The sequence below is a fragment of the Schistocerca gregaria genome, chromosome 10 (assembly GCF_023897955.1).
Source record: "Schistocerca gregaria isolate iqSchGreg1 chromosome 10, iqSchGreg1.2, whole genome shotgun sequence".
Taxonomy (NCBI): domain Eukaryota; kingdom Metazoa; phylum Arthropoda; class Insecta; order Orthoptera; family Acrididae; genus Schistocerca; species Schistocerca gregaria.
The window spans coordinates 118,244,494-118,269,438 of NC_064929.1; the positions used below are offsets into that span (position 1 = coordinate 118,244,494).

At 47.9% G+C, this 24,945-nt stretch overlaps 1 protein-coding gene across 4 annotated transcripts in view; it reads right to left on the reverse strand.

The window, feature by feature from the left end:
* LOC126293451 (uncharacterized) overlaps nt 1–24,945 on the reverse strand; it is a 693,872-nt gene that overhangs the window by 532,180 nt on the left and 136,747 nt on the right. For 2 of the 4 annotated variants that reach the window (XM_049986684.1, XM_049986683.1), the window contains exon 1: nt 14,877–14,993. The exons of the other annotated variants lie outside the window; for them this stretch is intronic. In XM_049986684.1, the coding sequence (XP_049842641.1) occupies nt 14,877–14,962 (86 nt within the window). In that variant the 5' untranslated portion in view covers nt 14,963–14,993. Of the gene's footprint in view, nt 1–14,876; nt 14,994–24,945 lie in introns of those variants that run through there. 4 annotated transcript variants of the gene reach the window in all.

The window sequence follows — 24,945 nt, forward strand, 5'->3', positions numbered from 1 at the left end:
GACAGATCTGCATTCGAATAGTCAGCTGTGACCAGGCAGTGTTAAGTGGTGGGCGTGTGGCCGTGATGTGTCAACGTTGTTGAGACACTAATCGCAACTAATATAGTTAATCTTCAAGGATTTAACATGTAACTTCATATGTCGTCTAGACGCTGTGGTAGGCTGCCACCTTAGAACTTTGTGCCCGCATCTCGGGGTCGTGCGGTAGCGTTGTCGCTTCCCGCGCCCGGGTTCCCGGGTTAGATTCCCGGCGGGGTCAGGGATTTTCTCTGCCTCGTGATGGCTGGGTGTTGTGTGTTGCCCTTAGGTTAGTTAGGTTTAAGTAGTTCTAAGTTCTAGGGGACTGATGACCACAGGTGTTAAGTCCCATAGTGCTCAGAGCCATTTGAACCATTTTTTAGAACTTTGTAACGAACAGGTACGTAATAGCGTATAAAGCCAGCGTGATACCAGCACTCAGAACGCGAACGCCAATAGACTCACAAAGGTTAGAAAGAGAGCGAATACGCCAAAAAAAAAAAAAAAAAAAAAAAAAAGTGTTGCCCTATGAGCCCCAACTCCGGGGAGCCCGAGAGGCGGGGCTAAATGAGGTATAACAATAATGTTGCAAGCCTTATTTGGCAGAGCAGTTACGTTTAGCTTTCAGCTGAGCAATGTTGACGCCAAACACGGACTTAGGTAGTGCAACTGCATTAACATCCCCGCCTCATGAGCAGTGGAGGAGACCTAAACTAAACCGTGATTGGCAGGCACCTGCAAGAGACCTGCGGGATTGGCTGTAGGTGGGAGAAACAGTGCCCCCACGCGACTCTTTAAAACCCCTAGATTTCACAAAATATTTTCGCATTCGGAAGAGAAAGCTGGTGATTGTAATTTCGTAAACAGATCTCGCCGCAAAAGTACAACAATGGCTCTGAGCACTATGGGACTTAACTGCTGTGGTCATCAGTCCACTAGAACTTAGAACTACTTAAACCTAACTAGCCTAAGGACATCACACACATCCATGGCCGAGGCAGGATTCGAATCTGCGACAGTAGCGGCCACGCGGTTCCAGACGTAGCGCCTAGAATCGCACGGCCACTCCGGCCGGCTCGCCGCAAAGAAAACCGCCTTTGTTTCAGTGACTGCCACCCCAACTCGCGTATCACATGAGTGACACTCTCGCCACTTTTGCGCGATAACATGAAACGAGCTGCCCTTCTTTGCACTTTTTCGACATCCTCCGTCAATCCTACCTGGTAAGGATCCCTCAGCGCGTCAATATTCCACCAGAGGGCGGGCAAGTGTAATGTAGGCTGTCTCTTTAGTGGGTTTGTCGCATCTTCTAAGTGTTCTGCCAACAAACCGCAGTCTTTGTTTCGCCTTCCCCACAATATTATCTATGTGGTCTTTCCAATTCGACTTGTTCGTAATTTTAATTCCTAGGTATTTAGTCGAATTGACAGCCCTTAGATTTGTGCGACTTATCGTACAGCCAAAATTTATCGGATTTCTTTTAGTACCCAAGTGGGTGACCTCGCACTGCTTTTTGTTTAACAAAGCGCAGAATGGCTCTCCGATGATTCGCCAACACCAGACCTGAATCCGCTGCATTTCTGCGTCTGTGCACATTTAGACAATGGTGTAAGTACAACTCATCGACTGTTCGCAGACGTACCAACTTAACTAAGAAGTCATTTCGCAACGCCACCGCATCAAACTTTACTAAAACAGACACTCGGCAATAATATATGGATATGGTGTCTGTTCTTTCTGAAAGAACAGACACCACATCCTTTTAATCATATAGTTCTGGCAATACCGGCCATGACCTTCTTCTTCTGTGCGGATGCACACATATTCCCCGAACTCTTATGGGACTTGGTAAGAAGTCTTCCAGGAGTAATGAGTGTGTTGGGGTGGGACACTACGGTTGTAGAGTGTGGACATACAGGGTGAGATGTGGGTCTCGCGGGAGGCGTGCGCGAGATAGTGGCTGCAGCTGAACTATCCTTTGTGTCCTCGGTGGCTCAGATGGATACAGCGTCTGCAATGTAAGCAGCAGATCCCAGGTTCGAGTCCCGTTCGAGGCACACATTTTCAGCTGTCCCCATTGATATACACTCCTGGAAATGGAAAAAAGAACACATTGACACCGGTGTGTCAGACCCACCATACTTGCTCCGGACACTGCGAGAGGGCTGTACAAGCAATGATCACACGCACGGCACAGCGGACACACCAGGAACCGCGGTGTTGGCCGTCGAATGGGGCTAGCTGCGCAGCATTTGTGCACCGCCGCCGTCAGTGTCAGACAGTTTGCCGTGGCATACGGAGCTCCATCGCAGTCTTTAACACTGGTAGCATGCCGCGACAGCGTGGACGTTCACCGTATGTGCAGTTGACGGACTTTGAGCGAGGGCGTATAGTGGGCATGCGGGAGGCCGGGTGGACGTACTGCCGAATTGCTCAACACGTGGGGCGTGAGGTCTCCACAATACATCGATGTTGTCGCCAGTGGTCGGCGGAAGGTGCACGTGCCCGTCGACCTGGGACCGGACCGCAGCGACGCACGGATGCACGCCAAGACCGTAGGATCCTACGCAGTGACGTAGGGGACCGCACCGCCACTTCCCAGCAAATTAGGGACACTGTTGCTTCTGGGGTATCGGCGAGGACCATTCGCAACCGTCTCCATGAAGCTGGGCTACCGCCCCGCACACCGTTAGGCTGTCTTCCGCTCACGCCCCAACATCGTGCAGCCCGCCTCCAGTGGTGTCGCGACAGGCGTGAATGGAGGGACGAATGGAGACGTGTCGTCTTCAGCGATGAGAGTCGCTTCTGCCTTGGTGCCAATGATGGTCGTATGCGTGTTTGGCGCCGTGCAGGTGAGCGCCACAATCAGGACTGCATACGACTGAGGCACACAGGGCCAACACCCGGCATCATGGTGTGGGGAGCGATCTCCTACACTGGCCGTACACCTCTGGTGATCGTCGAGGGGACACTGAATAGTGCACGGTACATCCAAACCGTCATCGAACCCATCGTTCTACCATTCCTAGACCGACAAGGGCACTTGCTGTTCCAACAGGACAATGCACGTCCGCATGTATCCCGTGCCACCCAACGTGCTCTAGAAGGTGTAAGTCAACTACCCTGGCCAGCAAGATCTCCGGATCTGTCCCCCACTGAGCATGTTTCGGACTGGATGAAGCGTTGTCTCACGCGGTCTGCACGTGCAGCACGAACGCTGGTCCAACTGAGGCGCCAGGTGGAAATGGCATGGCAAGCCGTTCTACAGGACTACATCCAGCATCTCTACGATCGTCTCCATGGGAGAATAGCAGCCTGCATTCCTGCGAAAGGTGGATATACACTGTACTAGTGCCGACATTGTGCATGCTCTGTTGCCTGTGTCTATGTGCCTGTGGTTCTGTCAGTGTGATCATGTGATGTATCTGACCCCAGGAATGTGTCAATAAAGTTTCCCCTTCCTGGGACAATGAATTCACGGTGTTCTTATTTCAATTTCCAGGAGTGTATATCAATCCCTGTCAGCAGCTGAAGGTATTAATTTAATCCTAATTTCACTCAGCAAAACGGTAGAGTACAGAACAAAACCGAGAAAACAGCCGAGGCTACCTCTTCTCTTTCTACACATATTAAAAAGTATCATTTGAGCTGTGACACTAGTCATAACAAAGGGAAATTGCAGTCGAGTTTCTCTCGTCAAACCTTCACACTAACATCATTCCACACATCGAACGCAATTCATTAAGAGGGAGACATCAATACAATTCACCAAAGGAGTAGTCCTTTTTGAAAATTTCAAAAACTCGATTTTTCTTTTTTGGCTTAAAATGTTCTCTGGGATGTTCTCTTTACTGCAATGTTCGTACCAAGTCCGCCAGAAACTCCGATATCGAGTAACAAGTGTCTTCGAAGACCACTCGCAGCGGGAACAAAATGGTCGATATGTAACGACGGTGCAACAGGCGTTATGGACATTATGAACGTTCTCGGGCTTGAGACCGAACCAACCTTTTACAACTTCTGCGCAAAAGCGAACGGAAAGCGTATCGAGCTAGCAGAACAGATGATGACGGAAGCCGCCAAAGAGGCCCGCAGGACCGCCATGGCAACAAAGAATATGGAGGAGGTCCTCTTTACGGATCTGGAAGGACAGCTGTATGGTCCAACGACCGCTGACTAGATTTACATTTAACTTACCTACAAAAAATTCAACACATCTCTTATACGCGGTTTTTTCGAAATCGTAGATTTCAAATCGGTGGGAAACATCAAGTTGAGAACTATGCTTTTCATCGGAACTTGGTCCCGGCTTTCTAAATTGTATTCAGTGCCCGCGTATGGACTTGTTATCCTCATAAGTCTGTTTTTGGTGCACGCTTTTGTGGTAGAAAAAAATTACGCTGGTTTCAAAACGTTATCATTTGATAAAGAATTTAATATTTTTCAGCTATCCTACATATGCTGATAGAAAATGTATGGAAACTGACTTCAACAAAATTCATTTTGTTAGAGGTCCAACAGGGAATTCCCACAGATTATTAATGTGCCGGCGGCAAGGGGTCCTTCCCCTGGTACAGAGGTTACAGCGCTGGACACAAAAATGACTAAATCTTAAAGACAATGGGGTAACAAATAAATCTGTATCATCAAATTTAGCGTTACTTTTGATTTTACGAGGCCTGTTTTTTTTTAAAGTAAGTACCGTTTTGAAATTAAAAAAAGACGTGGTAAGATATCTCAATAATTTTATTTTTACATGAAATCCTATACTCTAATCTACACTCCTGGAAATTGAAATAAGAACACCGTGAATTCATTGTCCCAGGAAGGGGAAACTTTATTGACACATTCCTGGGGTCAGATACATTACATGATCACACGGACAGAACCACAGGCACATAGACACAGGCAACAGAGCATGCACAATGTCGGCACTAGTACAGTGTATATTCACCTTTCGCAGCAATGCAGGCTGCTATTCTCCCATGGAGACGATCGTAGAGATGCTGGATGTAGTCCTGTGGAACGGCTTGCCATGCCATTTCCACCTGGCGCCTCAGTTGGACCAGCGTTCGTGCTGGACGTGCAGACCGCGTGAGACGACGCTTCATCCAGGCCCAAACATGCTCAATGGGGGACAGATCCGGAGATCTTGCTGGCCACGGTAGTTGACTTACACCTTCTAGAGCACGTTGGGTGGCACGGGATACATGCGGACGTGCATTGTCCTGTTGGAACAGCAAGTCCCCTTGCCGGTCTAGGAATGGTAGAACGATGGGTTCGATGACGGTTTGGATGTACTTTGCACTATTCAGTGTCCCCTCGACGATCACCAGAGGTGTACGGCCAGTGTAGGAGATCGCTCCCCACACCATGATGCCGGGTGTTGGCCCTGTGTGCCTCGGTCGTATGCAGTCCTGATTGTGGCGCTCACTTGCACGGCGCCAAACACGCATACGACCATCATTGGCACCAAGGCAGAAGCGACTCTCATCGCTGAAGACGACATGTCTCCATTCGTCCCTCCATTCACGCCTATCGCGACACCACTGGAGGCGGGCTGCACGATGTTGGGGCGTGAGCGGAAGACGGCCTAACGGTGTGCGGGACCGTAGCCCAGCTTCATGGAGACGGTTGCGAATGGTCCTCGCCGATATCCCAGGAGCAACAGTGTCCCTAATTTGCTGGGAAGTGGCGGTGCGGTCCCCTACGTCACTGCGTAGGATCCTACGGTCTTGGCGTGCATCCGTGCGTCGCTGCGGTCCGGTCCCAGGTCGACGGGCACGTGCACCTTCCGCCGACCACTGGCGACAACATCGATGTACTGTGGAGACCTCACGCCCCACGTGTTGAGCAATTCGGCGGTACGTCCACCCGGCCTCCCGCATGCCCACTACACGCCCTCGCTCAAAGTCCGTCAACTGCACATACGGTGAACGTCCACGCTGTCGCGGCATGCTACCAGTGTTAAAGACTGCGATGGAGCTCCGTATGCCACGGCAAACTGGCTGACACTGACGGCGGTGGTGCACAAATGCTGCGCAGCTAGCGCCATTAGACGGCCAACACAGCGGTTCCTGGTGTGTCCGCTGTGCCGTGCGTGTGATCATTGCTTGTACAGCCCTCTCGCAGTGTCCGGAGCAAGTATGGTGGGTCTGACACACCGGTGTCAATGTGTTCTTTTTTCCATTTCCAGGAGTGTACTTTTCTACACAATTTCAGGCAATATTGAGGCACTTGCCATAACATTGTACCAGTTTTTGAATACCTTCCTCATAGAAGTCTGCCGCCTGACTTGTTAACCACTGCATCACGACTGTTTTGACTACGTCATCGTCTGGAAGACGCTGACCGCCCAGGTGTTTCTTCAAGTGCAGGAACAGATGGTAGTCACTGGGCTCAAGATCGAGGCTGTACGGAAGATGATCTAGAGTTTCCTGTCGAAAATGTGTGATGAAATCTTTGGTCTGATTCTCCACATGCGGACGGGCATTGTCTTGCAGCAAAACGATGCCCTTGCTCAACTTCCATGGACTGTTGCTTTCATTATGGTGTGACGTAAGCCACCCATGTTTCATCGCCCGTAGCAATTTGGCTTAAGAAAACATCACCGTCGTTGTGGTACCGCTCGAGGAAAGTCAATGCACTGTCTAAAGGTTTGGTTTTGTGCACATTCGTCAACTTTTTCGGTACCCAACGTGCGCACAATTTTCGGTAACACAAGTGGTGGTGGTAGTTAGTGTTTAACGTCCCGTCGACAACGAGGTCATTAGAGACGGAGCGCAAGCTCGGGTTAGGGAAGGATTGGGAAGGAAATCGGCCGTGCCCTTTCAAAGGAACCATCCCGGCGTTAGCCTGAAACGATTTAGGGAAATCACGGAAAACCTAAATCAGGATCGCCGGAGGCGGGATTGAACCGTCGTCCTCCCGAATGCGAGTCCAGTGTGCTAACCACTGCGCCACCTCGCTCGGTCGGTAACACAAGAGCTCGAGAAAATCGTAAAGCGTCTGTTTTCTCTCACCTTATTGTCCACTTCCTGCACCAAACTTTCACTAACGACCGAAGGACGCCCACTCCGTTGCTCATCATACACATTTATGCGGCCATCTTTAAATGCTCTCACCAACTTTTTTAGCATTCCTTCACTTACAATGTTTTCTCCGTAAACTGCATAGATCTCACGATGGATATCGATCGCTTTTAGGCCTTTAGCACCAAGAAACCTTATAACAGCCTGTACTTCACAGTGAGCGGGACTCACGATTATCGGAGGCATCTTAAAACACTCAGTACGCAACGTAAACAAGGAAGAATCAGACTGTAATGGCGTCAGTGCGTAGATTAAGGTACAGGCATTCATGTAAAACTAAAATTATTGAGATATCTTAGCACGTCTTTTTTTTTAATTTCACAACGGTACTTACTTAAAAAACACGCCTCGTAGTTGAGAAAAAAAGTCACGGAAGTATTTTTTTTTTCCTCACGCCTTCAATAAGGGCTCCGCCCCCACCCAAAGATGCTACAAAACCCACAGTATTTTTTAAAAGGACGTGTCTGTACTAGTGATGTACTTCGGGGCGAACCTCTCTCCAGACAATAACATGGTGACCTGCTCCTCTATAATTGATGCCTGTAATACAGTGACTGCATGCAGTAAGCACAGTGGGAAAGCAGTGACGCAAAACACTCTAGGACCTTAGACGGCTAAGTCTTCACACATGAAAAGCAAGCATGCTCACAAAGGTACACTCCTACGCGATAAACGCTTTACTTGATAAAGCCGCACATCATACTCCATAGCAACAAGTAAAGCAATTTTCAGAAGATGCTCATGCAAGCACGAATATAAACAGGTTTTACTTGAGCGCATGAGAGGAAATTTTACATCTAGAAGTATATTCAGCGAATTACTAGAAGAGCGTGTGAGAGTGTACCTCTTACTATACTGAATATTGAGGTTCGCTCCTATCCCATTAAACAACGAGCTGTTCATAATAAATACCCATGGTCAGCTGTTTATGTGATAAAATGTAGCACATGCTCGAAGTTTCGCATTCGCCAAAGGGAGGAAACTTGTGATGATTATCGTAGTTAGTAGTAAAACAGCTATTACTTGTCGTTAAAAAAAATGGTGATGTAATGTAGGACGCATTGATCAAAGTCGTGATATCTACCATTATATTCGGAAAGGACTCCATTTGGATACACTTTAAGAGCTTGAAATCTATGTTACTAAACTGAAGTCCCCGCCACGTTCTTCTGTCTGTATGTGAACAGCAATCTCAGATTTTGATAGGATTTTCACCAATAGATAGATTAAGTCACGAGGAAGATTTATGTACTGTATGTAGAAAAGACTGAATATCTGCTCATAAGTAAGAAAACCAGAAAAGATGCACCTCTGACTGTAGATGGATTCAATTTCAAGACTGTTGACCACTTCAAAGTACCTAGGAAGTCTCTTTTTTGTAAAAACAACAGAACAGATATAGAAATAGATGCCCGTTCATCAACAGCAAACAGGATACTTTTTTGATTCATCAAAATTCTAAGAAGAAGATCACTTAGTAGTAACTTCAAAATCCGCATACATCAATCGACCATTATACGTGCAATATTATATGGATGTGAAACGTTAATATTTAGAAGGTAAGATGAAGAAAAAGGTTGGTTGGTTTGGGGAAGGAGACCAGACAGTGAGGTCATCGGTCTCATCGGATTAGGGAAGGAAGGGGAAGGAAGTCGGCCGTGCCCTTTTAAAGGAATCATCCCGGCATTTGCCTGGAGCGATTTAGGGAAATCACGGAAAACCTAAATCAGGATGGCCGGACGCGGGATTGAACCGTCGTCCTCCCGAATGCGAGTCCAGTGTGCTAGCCACTGCACCACCTCGCTCGGTGATGAAGAAAAACTGTTAATATTCGACAGATAAGCGCTAAGGAAAACTTTTGGACCTGTATACGACGAAAATAACATGGCATGGAGAATAAGAAGAAATGAAGAATTAAGAGGTCTGTACAAACACGGTAACATCGTCGAAGTGCTCAAGAGGGGAAGGTTGAACTGGGCAGGCCATACAGCAAGAATGACAGAGAATAGACGACCTACAATGGCATTCAGCAGAACAAGAGATGGAACGAGAGGAAGAGGGAGACCCAGAATCAGATGGCGGGAGAACATTCCGGGGGACACAGCTAGGATGAACAGCAACAGCAACTGGACAAACAACGCATTGGGCAGGCAGAAGTCGAAGAGGCTCATAGAGCAGGCGTATGGTCGATAAGGCCCTCGCCACGTGTAAAGTAAAGTAAAAGTATGTGTACGGTTGGTTGGTTGATTTATTTGAGGGAGTGGATCAAACAGCGGGTCATCGTCTCAACGGATTAGTAAAGGAACCATCCCGACATTTGCCTGAAATGATTTCGGGAAATCACAGAAAACCTCAATCAGGATGGCCGGACGCGGGACTGAACCACCGTCCTCCCGAATGGCGGTCCAGTGTGCTAACCGCTCCGCCACCTCGCTCGGTTACGTGTATGATGACGAGGTCCCATACTCCTTGAGAGAGCATAGGGGACGATGCGGGAGACACGCACCGCTGTACTAGGCAAGGTCCTAGCGGTGGTGGTTTGTCATTGCCTTTCTTCGACCGTAATGTGGATGAATGATGATGACGAAGGCGACACAACATCACTCAGTCACCTCGAGGCAGGTGAAAATCCCTGACCCCGCCGGGAATCGAACCCGGGATCCCGTGTTAGGGAAGCGAGAACGCTACCGCGAGACCACGAGCTGTCGACGGTTACATGTAAGGAGCAGTCAAATGAAAGAGAGACGGATGGTAAAAAGTAAACAGTTTATTATCGCGAAAGTAATCGCCAAAACTGATGATACATCTATCCACAGCCCATACTGAGCAGCTGTAATGTGAGACAAAAACTCGGAGAGAAGCTCTAACCACCGGCATCTATCTGTTTTCTATATGCCTTGTAATTGTTGGACAGTCGTGTTCTGAAACCTCGGAGCTGCGAATGAATAATCGTGTACGTCGCACCCCTCGCCTCTCTAGAGGAAGACACGGTGGGAAGTATTTTTCTCATACTGTTACTTTTGACTGCGACTTTAATTAAAATAACTATATATTATTGTCTTTTACTAAAAAATAGGACTACAGGGTTAACATATACATCTATATTAGTGACTACAGTAGCTGAACTAACACAGAAAATTGAGAAGTGGGCGATCGTATGAACCGCAGTTGGGCCGTGTACATCGGTGTTAACTGTCAAGGAAGTATGTAGATATTTGATCATTTCACGACGTAGGTTAGGTAATCCATGGGAATAACAAATCCAACAGCTCCATCTCTTGCACAGTACTGTGGTGTTCACACAAACCTACTGGTTAATGTTCGCTTCACTGGAGTACAGTGAGACAATTTTCTAGTATTTTAATGTGACTTTAGCATATAGCAGAACACATCTACAGTAGTGTGTACTACATACGAATTTACGAAGTAAACTAAGCAGTGACTAAGCGTGACGACTGTAGCCGGGTAAAATATCTGGGATCAAGAGCCAGGTAGCCTACTGGATGTCAATATGGGTCTCAACAGCCAAGTGAAATACCGGAGTGTCATCTGTTAGTAAGCACTGCCAGATATGAGCTCGCCACTGGCCTACCTGACTGTAGAAATCCAGGTGTCACAACTGGGCGTGAACAGCTGGGTAGCATATCTGGGTGTCAACTGGCAGGTAGCATATCTTGATGTCAACAACGAGGTGGCCTAGTTGGGTTTTAACAGCCAGGTGGCATAACTGATTGTCAAGACCAGGTAGGATATCTCAGTATCGACAGCGAGGTGGTCTGTGTCAATAGCGAGGTAGCATACTTGGGTATCAATGACCAGAGAGTATTACTGGATGTTAATAGCCAGGTAACAGCTGGGAGAGCCTACATGTGTACCTTAGTCAGACAGCACATTTGTGTATCAACAGCCAGGTAGCATACCTGAGTACCAACATTCAGATAGCATACCTGGATTCAGAATGAGATTTTCACTCTGCAGCAAAGTGTGATGGACGAAGACTCTAACTCGAGACCTTTGCCTTTCATGGGCAAGTGCTCTACCAACTGAACTACCCAAGCACGACTCACCACTCGCACCAACAGCTTCAACTCTGCCAGCACCTTATCTCCTATCTTCCAAACTTCACCAAGCTGCAGACCTTGCAGAACTAGCACTCCTCGAAGAAAGGAACTGCCAGGAAGTTTCATATCAGCGCACACTCCGCTGCAGAGTAAAAATATCATTCTGGAAACATGCCTCAGGCTGTGGCTACGGCATGTCTCCGCAGTATCCTTTCTTGCAGGAGTGCTAGTTCTGGAAGGTTTGCAGAAGAGCTTCTGTGAAGTTTGGAAGGTGGGAGACGAGTTACCGGCAGAATTGCAGTTGTGGGGACTGGTCGTGAGTCGTACTTGGGTAGCTCAGTTGGAAGAGCACTTCTCCGCGGAAGGCATCGGTCCCGAGTTGGAACCTCAGTCCAGCAGTTTTAATCTGTCAGGAAGTTTCAGCATACCTGGATTTTGACAAACAGGTAGTGTAGCTGATTGTCAACAGCCAGGTAGCATACCTGGGTGACCTACCAAGTAGTCAACAGCCAGGTAGCCTACCTGGGTATCAACAGCCAGGTAACATACATAGGTGTCAAGTGCTGGATATGGTTCAAATGGCTCTGAGCACTATGGGACTTAACATCTGAGGTCATGAGTCACCTAAGGACATGACACACAGTCATGCCCGAGGCAGGATTCGAACCTGCGACTGTAGTGGTAGAGCAGTTGCAGCCTGAAGCACCTACAACCGTTCTGCCACAGCGGCTGGCTAACTGCTGGATTGTATACCTGTGTGTGAACTTCTGAATAATACACATGTGTATCAACAGCCAGGTTGGCTATCTGGGTGTGAACAGCTGGACTGCCTACCTGGGTGTCACCAGCCAGGTAGCATAGCTGACTGTCAACAGCAGTGTAGCAGATCTGGGCATGAACAGCTGGGTCTGGCCTACCCAGGTGTTCCAGGTAGCATAGGAGGGTGTCAGTTTATGGGTAGCATACCTAGGTGTGAAAATCAAAGTAGCAAAGCTGGGTGTTAATAGCCCGATAGCATACTTCAGTGTTGACAGCTTGGTATTAAGAGCTGGTGACCTACTTGGGTGTCAACAGCAAGGTAGCCTACCTGGGTGTCAGCAGCTAGGTAGCCTACTTGGGTGTCAACAAAAAGGTAGCCTACCTGGGTGACAACAGCCAGGTAGCCTACCTGGGTGACAACAGCCAGGTGGCCTACCTGGGTGACAACAGCCAGGTGGCCTAGATGGGTGTCGACAGCGAGGTAGCCTAGATGGGTGTCGACAGCGAGGTAGCCTAGATGGGTGTCGACAGCGAGGTAGCCTAGATGGGTGTCAACAGCGAGGTAGCCTACCTGGGTGACAACAGCCAGGTGGCCTACCTGGGTGACAACAGCCAGGTGGCCTACCTGGGTGTGAACAGCAAGGTAGCCTAGATGGGTGTCATCAGCAAGGTAGCCTAGATGGGTGTCATCAGCAAGGTAGCCTAGACGGGTGACGACAGCAAGGTAGCCTAGACGGGTGACGACAGCAAGGTAGCCTAGACGGGTGACGACAGCAAGGTAGCCTAGACGGGTGACGACAGCAAGGTAGCCTAGACGGGTGACGACAGCAAGGTAGCCTAGACGGGTGACGACAGCAAGGTAGCCTAGACGGGTGACGACAGCAAGGTAGCCTAGACGGGTGACGACAGCAAGGTAGCCTAGACGGGTGACGACAGCAAGGTAGCCTAGACGGGTGACGACAGCAAGGTAGCCTAGACGGGTGACGACAGCAAGGTAGCCTAGACGGGTGACGACAGCAAGGTAGCCTAGACGGGTGACGACAGCAAGGTAGCCTAGACGGGTGACGACAGCAAGGTAGCCTAGACGGGTGACGACAGCAAGGTAGCCTAGACGGGTGACGACAGCGAGGTAGCCTAGACGGGTGACGGCAGCGAGGTAGCCTAGACGGGTGACGGCAGCGAGGTAGCCTAGACGGGTGACGGCAGCGAGGTAGCCTAGACGGGTGACGGCAGCGAGGTAGCCTAGACGGGTGACGGCAGCGAGGTAGCCTAGACGGGTGACGGCAGCGAGGTAGCCTAGACGGGTGACGGCAGCGAGGTAGCCTAGACGGGTGTCGACAGCAAGGTAGCCTAGACGGGTGTCGACAGCAAGGTAGCCTAGACGGGTGACGACAGCAAGGTAGCCTAGACGGGTGACGACAGCAAGGTAGCCTAGACGGGTGACGACAGCAAGGTAGCCTAGACGGGTGACGACAGCAAGGTAGCCTAGACAGGTGACGACAGCAAGGTAGCCTAGACGGGTGACGACAGCAAGGTAGCCTAGATGGGTGACGACAGCAAGGTAGCCTAGACGGGTGACGACAGCAAGGTAGCCTAGACGGGTGACGACAGCAAGGTAGCCTACCTGGGTGACGACAGCAAGGTAGCCTAGACGGGTGACGACAGCAAGGTAGCCTACCTGGGTCTCAACAGCAAGGCAGCCTACGTGGGTGTCAACAGCAAGGTAGGACATCTGGGTATCAACAGCAAGGCAGCGTACCTGGGTGTGACCAGCCAGGTATCATACCTATCAACAGCAGTATAGCACACCTGGGTATCAACAGCTGGGTGTTGCCTAGCCAACAGCGTACTAAGGTGTCAGTTGTTGGGTAGCATACCTAGGTGCGAAAATCCAGGTGGCATAACTGGATGTTAATAGCCAAACAGCATACTTCAGTGTTGACAGCTGGGTATCAAGAGCTGGTGGTCTACCTAGGTGTTAACAGCAAGGTAGCCTGCATGGGTGTCAACAGCAAGGTAGCCTGCATGGGTGTCAACAGCAAGGTAGCCTGCATGGGTGTCAACAGCAAGGTAGCCTGCCTGTGTGTCAACAGCAAGGTAGCCTGCCTGTGTGTCAACAGCAAGGTAGCCTGCCTGTGTGTCAACAGCAAGGTAGCCTGCCTGTGTATCAACAGTAAGGTAGCCTGCCTGTGTATCAACAGTAAGGTAGCCTGCCTGGGTGTCAACAGCAAGGTAGCCTGCCTGGGTGTCAACAGCAAGGTAGCCTGCCTGGGTGTCAACAGCAAGGTAGCCTGCCTGGGTGTCAACAGCAAGGTAGCCTGCCTGGGTGTAAACAGCAAGGCAGCCTGCCTGGGTGTAAACAGCAAGGCAGCCTGCCTGGGTGTAAACAGCAAGGCAGCCTGCCTGGGTGTAAACAGCAAGGCAGCCTGCCTGGGTGTAAACAGCAAGGCAGCCTGCCTGGGTGTAAACAGCAAGGCAGCCTGCCTGGGTGTAAAGAGCAAGGCAGCCTGCCTGGGTGTCAACAGCAAGGCAGCCTGCCTGGGTGTCAACAGCAAGGCAGCCTGCCTGGGTGTCAACAGCAAGGTAGTGTACCTGGGTGCCAACAGCAAGGTAGCCTACCTGGGTGTCAACAGCAAGGTAGTGTACCTGGGTGCCAACAGCAAGGTAGCCTACCTGGGTGTGAAAAGGATGGTAGACTGGATGTCGACAGCAAGGTAGTGTACCTGGGTGTCAACAGCAAGGTAGCTCACCTGGGTGTGAAGTAGCAAGTTGGGATGTACAGCTACTGGGTCAGTTGACAACTCAGAGCAGCAGACTCAGTTTGTCGTGTAGTGCGGCCTCGGTGAAGAAAAGCAGAGCCTACGATAGTGGCGACAGTGTGCAGGGAGGGCAGAAGTGAGGCGCACAACTACTGGAGAGAGGCTGAGGCTGCGGCCCGGCTACTCACTCCCACTCGAGCAGCAGCTCGTAGACGCTCTTGCGGGCGGCCGCGGCCGCTGGCGCCCCGGCGGTCGGCGTCGGGCCCTGGCGCATGTCGTCGGCGAGGCGGCGGCCGGCCAGCGCGCAGGCGCCGGCATGGACGCCGCCGCGGCCTCACTGCGGCGCGCCTCCGCCTCCGCCTCCGCCCCTACTCTGCCGCGAGAGCGGGCGCGGCCCCGGCCTGCGGGCGCAACACACCGCCTGTCCAGCGACACTGCCGCTGCCGCTGGCGCTCGCCGACCTGCCTCACTCCTGCACTCTGCGGGGAGCACCCGAACCAACACCGAGCACCCGCCGCAACCACACCGTCCGATCGTTCCACTCCAAACCACACTACTGGCCATTAAAATGGCTACACCACGCACATCACGTGGTACAGTCGCGAAATTTAACCGACAGGAAGAAGATGCTGCGATCTGCAAATGATTACCTTTTCAGAGCATTCACACAAGGTTGGCGCCGGTGGAGACACCTACAACGTGCTGACACGATGAGAGTTTCCAACCGATTTCTCATACACAAACAGCAGTTGACCGGCGTTGCCTGGTGAAACTTTGTTCTGATGCCTCGTGTAAAGAGGAGAAATGCGTACCATCACGTTTCCGACTTCGATAAAGGTCGGATTGTAGCCTATCGCGATTGCGGTTTATCGTATCGCGACATAGTTGCTCGCGTTGGTCAAAATCCAATGACTGTTAGCAGAATATGGAATCGGTGGGTTCAGGAGGGTGATATGGAAAGCCGTGCTGGATCTCAACGGCCTCGTATCACTAGCAGTCGAGATGACAGGCATCTTATACCCACGGCTGTAGCGGATCGTGCAGCCACGTCTCGATCCTTGAGTCAACTGATTGGGACGTTTGCAAGACAACAACCATCTGCACGAACAGTTCGACGACGTTTGCAGCAGCACAGACTATCAGCTCGGGGACCATGGCTTCGGTTACCCTTGGCGCTGCGTCACAGACAGGAGCGCCTGCGATGGTGTACTCAACGACGAACCTGAGCGCACGAATGGCAAAACGTCATTTTTTCGGATGAATCCAGGTTGTGTTTACAGCAGCATGATGGTCGCATCCGTGTTGGGCGACATCGCGGTGAAACATTGGAAGCGTGTATTCGTCATTGCCATACTGGCGTATCACCCGGGGTGATAGTATGGGGTGCTATTGGTTTACACGTCTCGGTCACCTCTTGTTCTCATTGACGTCACTTTGAGCAGTGGACGACACATTTCATATGTGTTATGACACGTGACTCTACCCTTCATTCGATCCCTACGAAACCCTACATTTCAGCAGGATAATGCACGACCGCATGTTGCAGCTGCTGTACGGGAGTTTCTGGATACAGAAAATGTTCGACTGCTGCCCTGGCCAGCACTTTCACCAGATCTCTCACCAACTGAAAACCTCTGGTCAATGGCAGCGGAGCAACTGTCTCGTCACAATACGCCAGTCACTACTCTTGATGAACTCTGGTATCGTGTTGAAGCTGCATGGGCAGCTGTACCTGTACACGCCATCCGAGCTCTGTTTGACTCAATGCCCAAGCGTATCAAGGCCGTTATTACGGCTACAGGAGGTTCTTCTGGGTACTGATTTCTCAGGATCTATGCACCTAAATTGCGTGAAAATGTAATCACGTGTCAGTTCTAGTATAATATATTTGTCCAATGAATACCCGTTTATCATCTGCATTTCTTCTTGGTGTAGCAGTTTTAATGGCCAGTAGTGTAATCACCTCACGCCGTAAGCAATTTATCCCACTGGGAGACGATACGATCAATTCTCCCGTAGAACGGGGTCGGCTGCTCACTGGTCCAAAGGCGAACTTCCTGGTCCAGTTCAAACCGACGTCTCCGCCTTTCTTCAGGTCTCCAAACTCAGGTTCAAGAGCAAAGGTACGTGTTTTGACGTATGACAGTATTACTGATTCTGAACAAAAAAACGTGATGTGGGCATAGGGATAGGCCAGCACGGTTCACTATGTCAGTTCCCTTCACCACTATTTTAGACTTTAGTGGTCCACGCCACGTCGTGTTGCGGCACTTCCGCGAGCTCACTGTGGCCCTACACGATATTAGGCAGGTGTACAAGTTTCCTCTCTTCAGTGTATATAAATGATTTGGCGGACAGGGTGGACACCAATCTCCAGTTCTTTGCTGCACCAATTGTTCGGTGACGATGCCGTGGTGTACGGTAAGGGGTCGAAGTTGAGTGAGTGGAGAAAGATACTAGACGACTTAGACAAAATTTGCAATTGCCGTGATGAATAGCAGCTAGGGCTGAATGTGGTAACATGTAAACTAATGCGGATGGGTTGGAAGTTCGGACCTATAATGTTGGGATACAGTATCACGAGTGTCCAGCTTGACACATTCAAGTCGTTTAAATATCTGGGTGGAACGTTGCGATATGAAATGGAACGAGCGTGCAGAACTGTGGTAGGAAGGTGAATAGTCGACATCGGTGTATTGGTAGAATTTTAGGAGAGAGTGGTTCATTTGTAAAGGAGACCGCATGTAGGGCGCTGGTGCGACCAGTTCTTGAGTACTGCTCGAGTGTTTGAGATCTGCACCAGCTCAGATTGAGAGGAAACATGGAAGCAATACAGAGGTGGGCTTCTAGATTTGCTACGGGTAGGTTCGAACAACACGTATGTGTTATGGAGATGCTTCTGGAACTCGAATGAGAATCTCTTGAGGGAAGGCGACCTTCTTTTCGCGAAACACTTTTGAGAAAAGTTAGAGCACCGTCATTCGAAGCTCATTGCCGAACGACTCTTCTGTCGCCGACACACATTGCGCGTAAGGACCACCAAGATAAGATACGACAAATTAGGGCCCATACGAAGGCATATACAGTAAGGGTTTTGGAGCATATACTGTATTCAAACATTATGAATCACCCGGAACGGAACGATCTATTGATCCGTAATCAGCATAGTTTCATAAAACATCGTTCTTGTGCAACGCAGCTAGCTCTTTATTCGCATGAAGTAATGGCCGCTATCGACAGGGGATCTCAAGTTGATTCCGTATTTCTAGATTTCCGGAAAGCTTTTGACACTGTTCCTAACAAGCGACTTCTAATCAAGCTGCGGGCCTATGGGGTACCGTCTCAGTTGTGGGACAGGATTCGTGATTTCCCGTCAGGAAGGTCGCAGTTCGTAGTAGTAGACGGCAAATCGTCGAGTAAAACTGAAGTGATATCAGGTGTTCCCCAGGGACGCGTCCTGGGTCCTCTGCTGTTCCCGATCTATATAAATGACCTGGGTGACAATCTGAGCAGTTCTCTTACGTTGTTCGCAGATGATGCTGTAATTTACCGTCTAGTAAGGTCATCGGAAGACCAGTATCAGTTGCAAAGCGATTTAGAAAAGATTGCTGTATGGTGTGCCAGGTGGCAGTTGACGCTAAATAACGAAAAGTGTGAGGTAATCCACATGAGTTCCAAAAGGAATCCGTTGGAATTCGATTACTCTATAAATGGTACAATTCTCAAGGCTGTCAATTCAACTAAGTACCTGGCTGTTAAAATTACGAACAACTTCAGTTCGAAAGACCACATAGATAATATTGTGGGGACGGCGAGCCAAAGGTAGCGTTTCATTGGCAGGACACTTAGAAGATGCAACAAGTCCACTAAAGAGACAGCTTACACATCACTCGTTCGTCATCTGTTAGAATATTGCTGCGCGGTGTGGGATCCTTACCAGGTGGGAATGACGGAGGACATCGAAAGGGTGCAAAAAAGGGCAGCTCGTTTTGTATTATCACGTATTAGGGGAGAGAGTGTGGCACATATGATACACGAGTTGCGATGGAAGTCATTACAGCATAGACGTTTTTCGTCGCGGCGAGACCTTTTTACGAAATTTCGGTCACCAGCTTTCCCTTCCGAATGCGAAAGTATTTTGCTGAGCCCAACCTACAAAGGTAGGAATGATCACCAATATAAAATAAGAGAAATCAGAGCTCCAACCGGAAGGTTTACGTGTTCGTTTTTCCTGCGCGCTGTTCGGGAGTGGAGTGGTAGAGAGATAGTATCATTGTGGTTCGATGAACCCTCTGCCAAGCACTTGAATGTGAATTGCAGAGTAATCATGTAGATGTAGAGTCCAAAAACTATTCGTCTAGCTGCATATCTTTTAGAAAACAAAGTCTGTGTAACATGAAATGAAATGTACACAAAATCTAAAGAGCCAGTCATGTAAGAAGTACCTCGGTACTACGTGAACAAAGATATGCGTGGACGTCTGTTACAGCTGGAGTAGGAGATACATTAGTTGGTGCAGTTGTGGAACCATCAGTAGCTGTCCGCACTGTACGAAACATGAATTGATCGTCACCTCTCCCACTGGGGTAAATGTCTCAACGCGCGTGGTGATTACTTTTGAATGGAAGCATTCCATGGTCCTGTTGCGGCAGCTGTTCAGTTTTCATTCGACTGCCCCTTACATTACCGTCTCTCTCAACATGTAACACCCCTCCCCCCAGGTGTCTGCTCAACGCCGGGCATACTGTAGTTGTACACTTCTCACAACTGAATAGGCTGTAGCAAACGGCTATCAGACATCATTGGGATGGCGGAAAGTTCCACGGGACTGGAAGAAGGTCCAGGTCATAGCAGTCTATGAGAAGGGTAGAAAATAGGATGCACATAAATACCGGCCAATTTTACTGACATCGATTTGTTCTAGAATCATGGAACATATTTTGTGTTCAGACATAATGACCTTTCAAGACTCTGAGAAGCTCATCTGCAGAAACCAACACGGTTTTAGGAAACAGCGGTCATGCGAGACATAGCTGGCCCTCTTTGTGCATGGGATACAACAGGCTCTAGATACCGGCTCCCAGGTTGATGCCGTATTTCTCGACTTTCGACTCAGTTCCGCACTGTCGCTTGCTACAAAAAGGCCGGCCGCGGTGGTCTCGCGGTTCCAGGCGCGCAGTCCGGAACCGTGCGACTGCTACGGTCGCAGGTTCGAATCCTGCCTCGGGCATGGATGTGTGTGATGTCCTTAGGTTAGTTAGGTTTAAGTAATTCTAAATTCTAGGGGACTGATGACCACAGGAGTTGAGTCCCATAGTGCTCAGAGCCATTTGAAACTTTTTTTTTTTTTTTTTTTTTTTTTTTTTTTTTGCTACAGAAAGTGCGCGCTTACTGTCTATCCGATGACATATGCGGCTGGGTAGAAAGTTTTCTAACAGACAGGGAGCAGTATGTCGTCGTAACGGGGTAACTTCAACAGAAACAAGAGTAACATCAAGTGTGCCCCAGGGCAGCGTAATAGGTCCTCTACTCTGTACTTTTACATAAACAATGTGGTAGAGTGGTAGATGGTATTGACAGCGACTGCCGATGATGCTGTAGTCTACACGAAAGTAGTATCACACGAAAGTTGTGAACAAAGCAATGAGGATTTGCAGAAAATGAATGCGTGGTGTAATGACTGGCAGTTATCTCTCAATGTTAGTGAGTGTCATCTATTGCGTATAACAAGGCGAAAATCCCCATTAATGTACGAGTACAAAATAAATAATCAGTCTTCGGAAGCGGTAACTTGAGTCAAGTATATGGGTGTGACTATTCGAAATGATCTCAAATGGAATGATCAGATTACACAAGTCACGGGTAAGGCGAAATCTAGATTGCGGTTTATTGGTAGAATCCTGAAGCGACGCAGTCCTTCGACAAAGGAAATTGCTTACAATACGTTAGTTCGTCCAGTCTTAGAGTATTGTTCTTCTATATGGGACCCTTACCAGTTGGGTCTGATCCAAGAGGTTGAGAACGTCCAAAGAAGAGCGGAAATATTCATGACTGGTACATTTAGGCATCGCGAGAGCGTAACAGATCTCGTAGAAAGTTTGAAGTGGGACACACTTGCAGATAGACGCCGCACTAAACGGAAGAGGCTGCTCACTATATTCCGAAATCCAATCTTCGCCGAGGATGTAGAGCATATATTATTAGCACCAATTTTCATACCGCGCAATGATCACCATTCAAAGATAAGGTCAATTAGAGGTCGTACGCAGGCGTTCAGACAGTTGTTTTTCCCTCGAGCGATCCGCGAGAGGGGGGGGGGGGAGGGGGGGGGGGGAGGAATATGACTTTGGTGCGAATTGTGCCTTCCGCCACACACCGCTTGGTGGCTAGCGGAGTATTGATGTACATGTAGAATGTAAGTGAGATGCAAGTCTTCTAGACTTCGTGCTTACGAAGATACTCAGAAAGGTGGATACGAAGTCCATATTACTAAGGAGATAAGATAGTCACCCGCTCCCGGTTGCATGTTCCCTATTTAACGGCTTCTAGGGGAAGTATTTCATGTATTTATTGGCTAAATATAAAAATTTAAAATGCTCTGTGATCTACTCATTGACAGGTATAATATTAAGTTAAAGGTTCAACGTAATAAGTGCTTAACTATAACTTGTGTATATCTCTTCCCGTAGCATAACACATGGCGCGAAAATTAGCCAGACTATTCATCGAATATTTGACAACCAGAGCAAATGGCGATTTCCAATAACCTTTACACATAGTTTCAAAAGTTTTTCTCTCTGACAACTCCCACAAAAGAAAAACACAACGGAGAAAAGTTTATGGCTTACCACATGTATGTTCCTGCAGTACAATTTTACTCTCAGCTATAACGTTCTAATTTATTACTTCTTTACAACACGTTTCTCAGACAGTATCCACAGACACCACTAAATGTACATACAAAATAATCACTGTACAATATATAATCAACCACCTTCTTTTCAAATATATTAAGTCAAGTCATCTATCATCTCTCTTCAAGAGAACTAAGATCACTGCCGTACTAAAGCCAAACAAAAATGCAAAGCTGAAAGCTATCGCCCCGTTGATCTCTTTAGTGCGACGTTCATGTTTCTGGAGGGGCCCATTGATAACAACAGAATTTGATCAGCCATCAGTAAACTCGTCCCAATAGAGCAACCTAGGTTTAAACCAGGAAAAGGATGTGAGGAAAAAGTGGTAGCAGCAGCGACTCATACCGAAAACATCACTGAAGATAAACATGAGGGTCTTCTCAGATCTGACTGCAGTCTATGGTAATGTCTGCCGGGAAATAACCACTGCAATTGGCAATACACTGAACAACAGATACTTCTAGATGTTTTCAAGTAAAAGCAGAGTTCACAAAATAAATGGTGGCATCACACAAGACTTTCTTTTGGCCCCCCTCCTTTTAAAATTGTTTACATATGGTCTTGCAGAAACAAAGTCCAGTAAGTGCCTTTAAGCTGATGATATTCCTATGATCGCTCAGAATCTACATCTACATGGATACTCTACAAATCACATTTAAGTGCCTCGCAGAGCGTTCATCGAGCCACCTTCACAATTCTCTATTATTTGAATCTCGTATAGCGCACGGAAAGAATGAACACCTATATCTTTCCGTCAGAGCTCTGGTTTCACTTATTTTATTCGTGGTGGTCGTTTCCCCCTATGTAGGTCGGTGTTAACAAACTATTTTCGCATTTGGAGGAGAAGGTTGGTGATTGGAATTTCGTGAGAAGATTCCGTCGCAACGAAAAACGCCTTTCTTTGAATCATATACAGCCCAAATCCTGTATAATTTCAGTGGTACTCTCTCCCCTATTTCGCGATAATGCAAAACGTGGTGCCTTTCTTTGAACTTTTTCGATGCACACCGTCAGACCTATCTGGTAAGGATCCCACACCGCGCACCAGTAATCAAAAAGAGGACGGACAAGCATATTGTAGGCAGTCTCCTTAGTAGGTCTGTTACATTTTTTAAGTGTTCTGCGAATAAAGTGCAGTCTTTGGTTAGCCCTCCCCACAACATTTACTATGTGTTCCTTCCAATTGAAGTTGTTCGTAATTGTAATACCTAGGTATTTAGTTGAATTTACAGCCTTAAGATGTGACTGGTTTATTGTGTAACCTAAGTTTAACAGATTCCTTTTAGCACTCATGTGGATGACCTCAAACTTTTCGTTATTTACAGTCAACTGCCAATTTTTAGACCATTCAGATATCTTTTCTAAATCGTTTTGCAGTTTGTTTTGATCTTCTGATGGCTTTATTAATCGATAAACGACATCATCATCTGCAGACAACCGAAGACGGCTGCTCAGGTTGTCTCCCAAATAATTTGTACAGATAAGGAGCAGCAAAGGGCCTATAACACTACCTTGGGGAACGCCAGAAATCACTTCTGTTTTATTCTATGACTTTCCGTCAAGTACTACGAACTGTGACCTCTCTGACAGGAAATCACAAATCCAGTCACATAACGGAGACGATATTCCATAAGCATGCAATTTCACTACAAGCCGCTACTGTGGTACAGTGTCAAAAGCCTTTCGGAAATCCAGAAATACGGAATCGATGTGAAATCCATTGTCAATACCACTCAGCACTTCATGTGAATAAAGAGCTAGTTGTGTTTCATAGGAACGATGTTTTCTAAACCCATGCTGACTGTGTGTCAATAGACCGTTTTCGTCGAGGTAATTGATAATGTTTGAACACAATATATGTTCCAAAATCCTACTGCATATCGACGTTAACGATATGGGCCTGTAATTTACTGGGTTACTCCTACTACCTTTCTTGAATATTGGTGTGACCTGTGCAATTTTCCAGTCTTTGGGTACGGATCTTTCGTCGAGCGAACGGTTGTATATGATTCTTAAGTATGGAGCTAATGCATCAGTATTCTCCGAAAGGAACCTAACTGGTATACAGTCTGGACCAGAAGACTTTGCTTTTATTAAGTGTTTTGAGTTGCTTCAATACTGCGAGGATATTTACTTATACGTTACTCATGTTGGCAGCTGTTCTCGATTCGAATTCTGGAATATTTACTTCGTCTTCTTTTGTGAAGGCACTTCAGAAGGGCGTGTTTAGTAACTCAGCTTTGGCAGCACTGTCTTCGATAGTATCTCCAAAGCTTTACGGAAGCTATACTAACATGAGACCTGAAGACTTTGGATGAATACTTCAAACACAAATCTCTCAGACCAAATCATCAAAAGACCATGTGTGAACTTTGTACCTATGAAATGAACAGGCAACCCACACACCTACCACCGCACTTTGAGGTTAGACGCTCCAATATTGAAACACTCCAAAATAACCGATGTGTAGTCGTAGACAGGTCTTTGACATACAAAATCGATCTCTGTAATAAGACAGCTGAAATCAGAAACCGGAAGAATTTACAGGGTGGCAAAAAAATATTCCTTTCCTCTCCGATTCTGCGTAGAATCTCCTCATTCCTTACCTTATTAGTCCACCTAATTTTCAACATTCGTCTATAGCACCACATCTCAAATGCTTCGATTCTCTTCTGTTCCGGTTTTCCCACAGTCCATGTTTCACTACCATACAATGCTGTACTCCAGACGTACATCCTCAGAAATTTCTTCCTCAAATTAAGGCCGGTATTTGATATTAGTAGACTTCTCTTGGCCAGAAATGCCCTTTTTGCCATAGCGAGTCTGCTTTTGATGTCCTCCTTGATCCGTCCGTCATTGGTTATTTTACTGCCTAGGTAGCAGAATTCCTTAACTTCATTGACTTCGTGACCCTCAATCCTGATGTTAGGTTTCTCGCTGTTCTCATTTCTACTACTTCTCATTACCTTCGTCTTTCTCCGATTTACTCTTAAACCATACTGTGTACTCATTAAACTGTTCATTCCGTTCAGCAAATCATTTAATTCTTCTTCACTTTCACTCAGGATAGCAATGTCATCAGCGAATCGTATCATTGATATTCTTTCACCTTGTATTTTAATTCCACTCCTGAACCTCTCTTTTATTTCCATTATTGCTAGAAATAAGAACTACTTAAACGTAACTAATCTGAGGACATCACACACATCCATGTCCGAGGCAGGATTCGAACCTGCGATTGTAGCGGTCGCGCGGTTCCAGACTGTAGCGCCTAGAACCGCTCGGACACTGCGGCCGCCTAGTCCCGTAAGGTATGGTTCGAGTCACGGTCCGGCACAGCTGC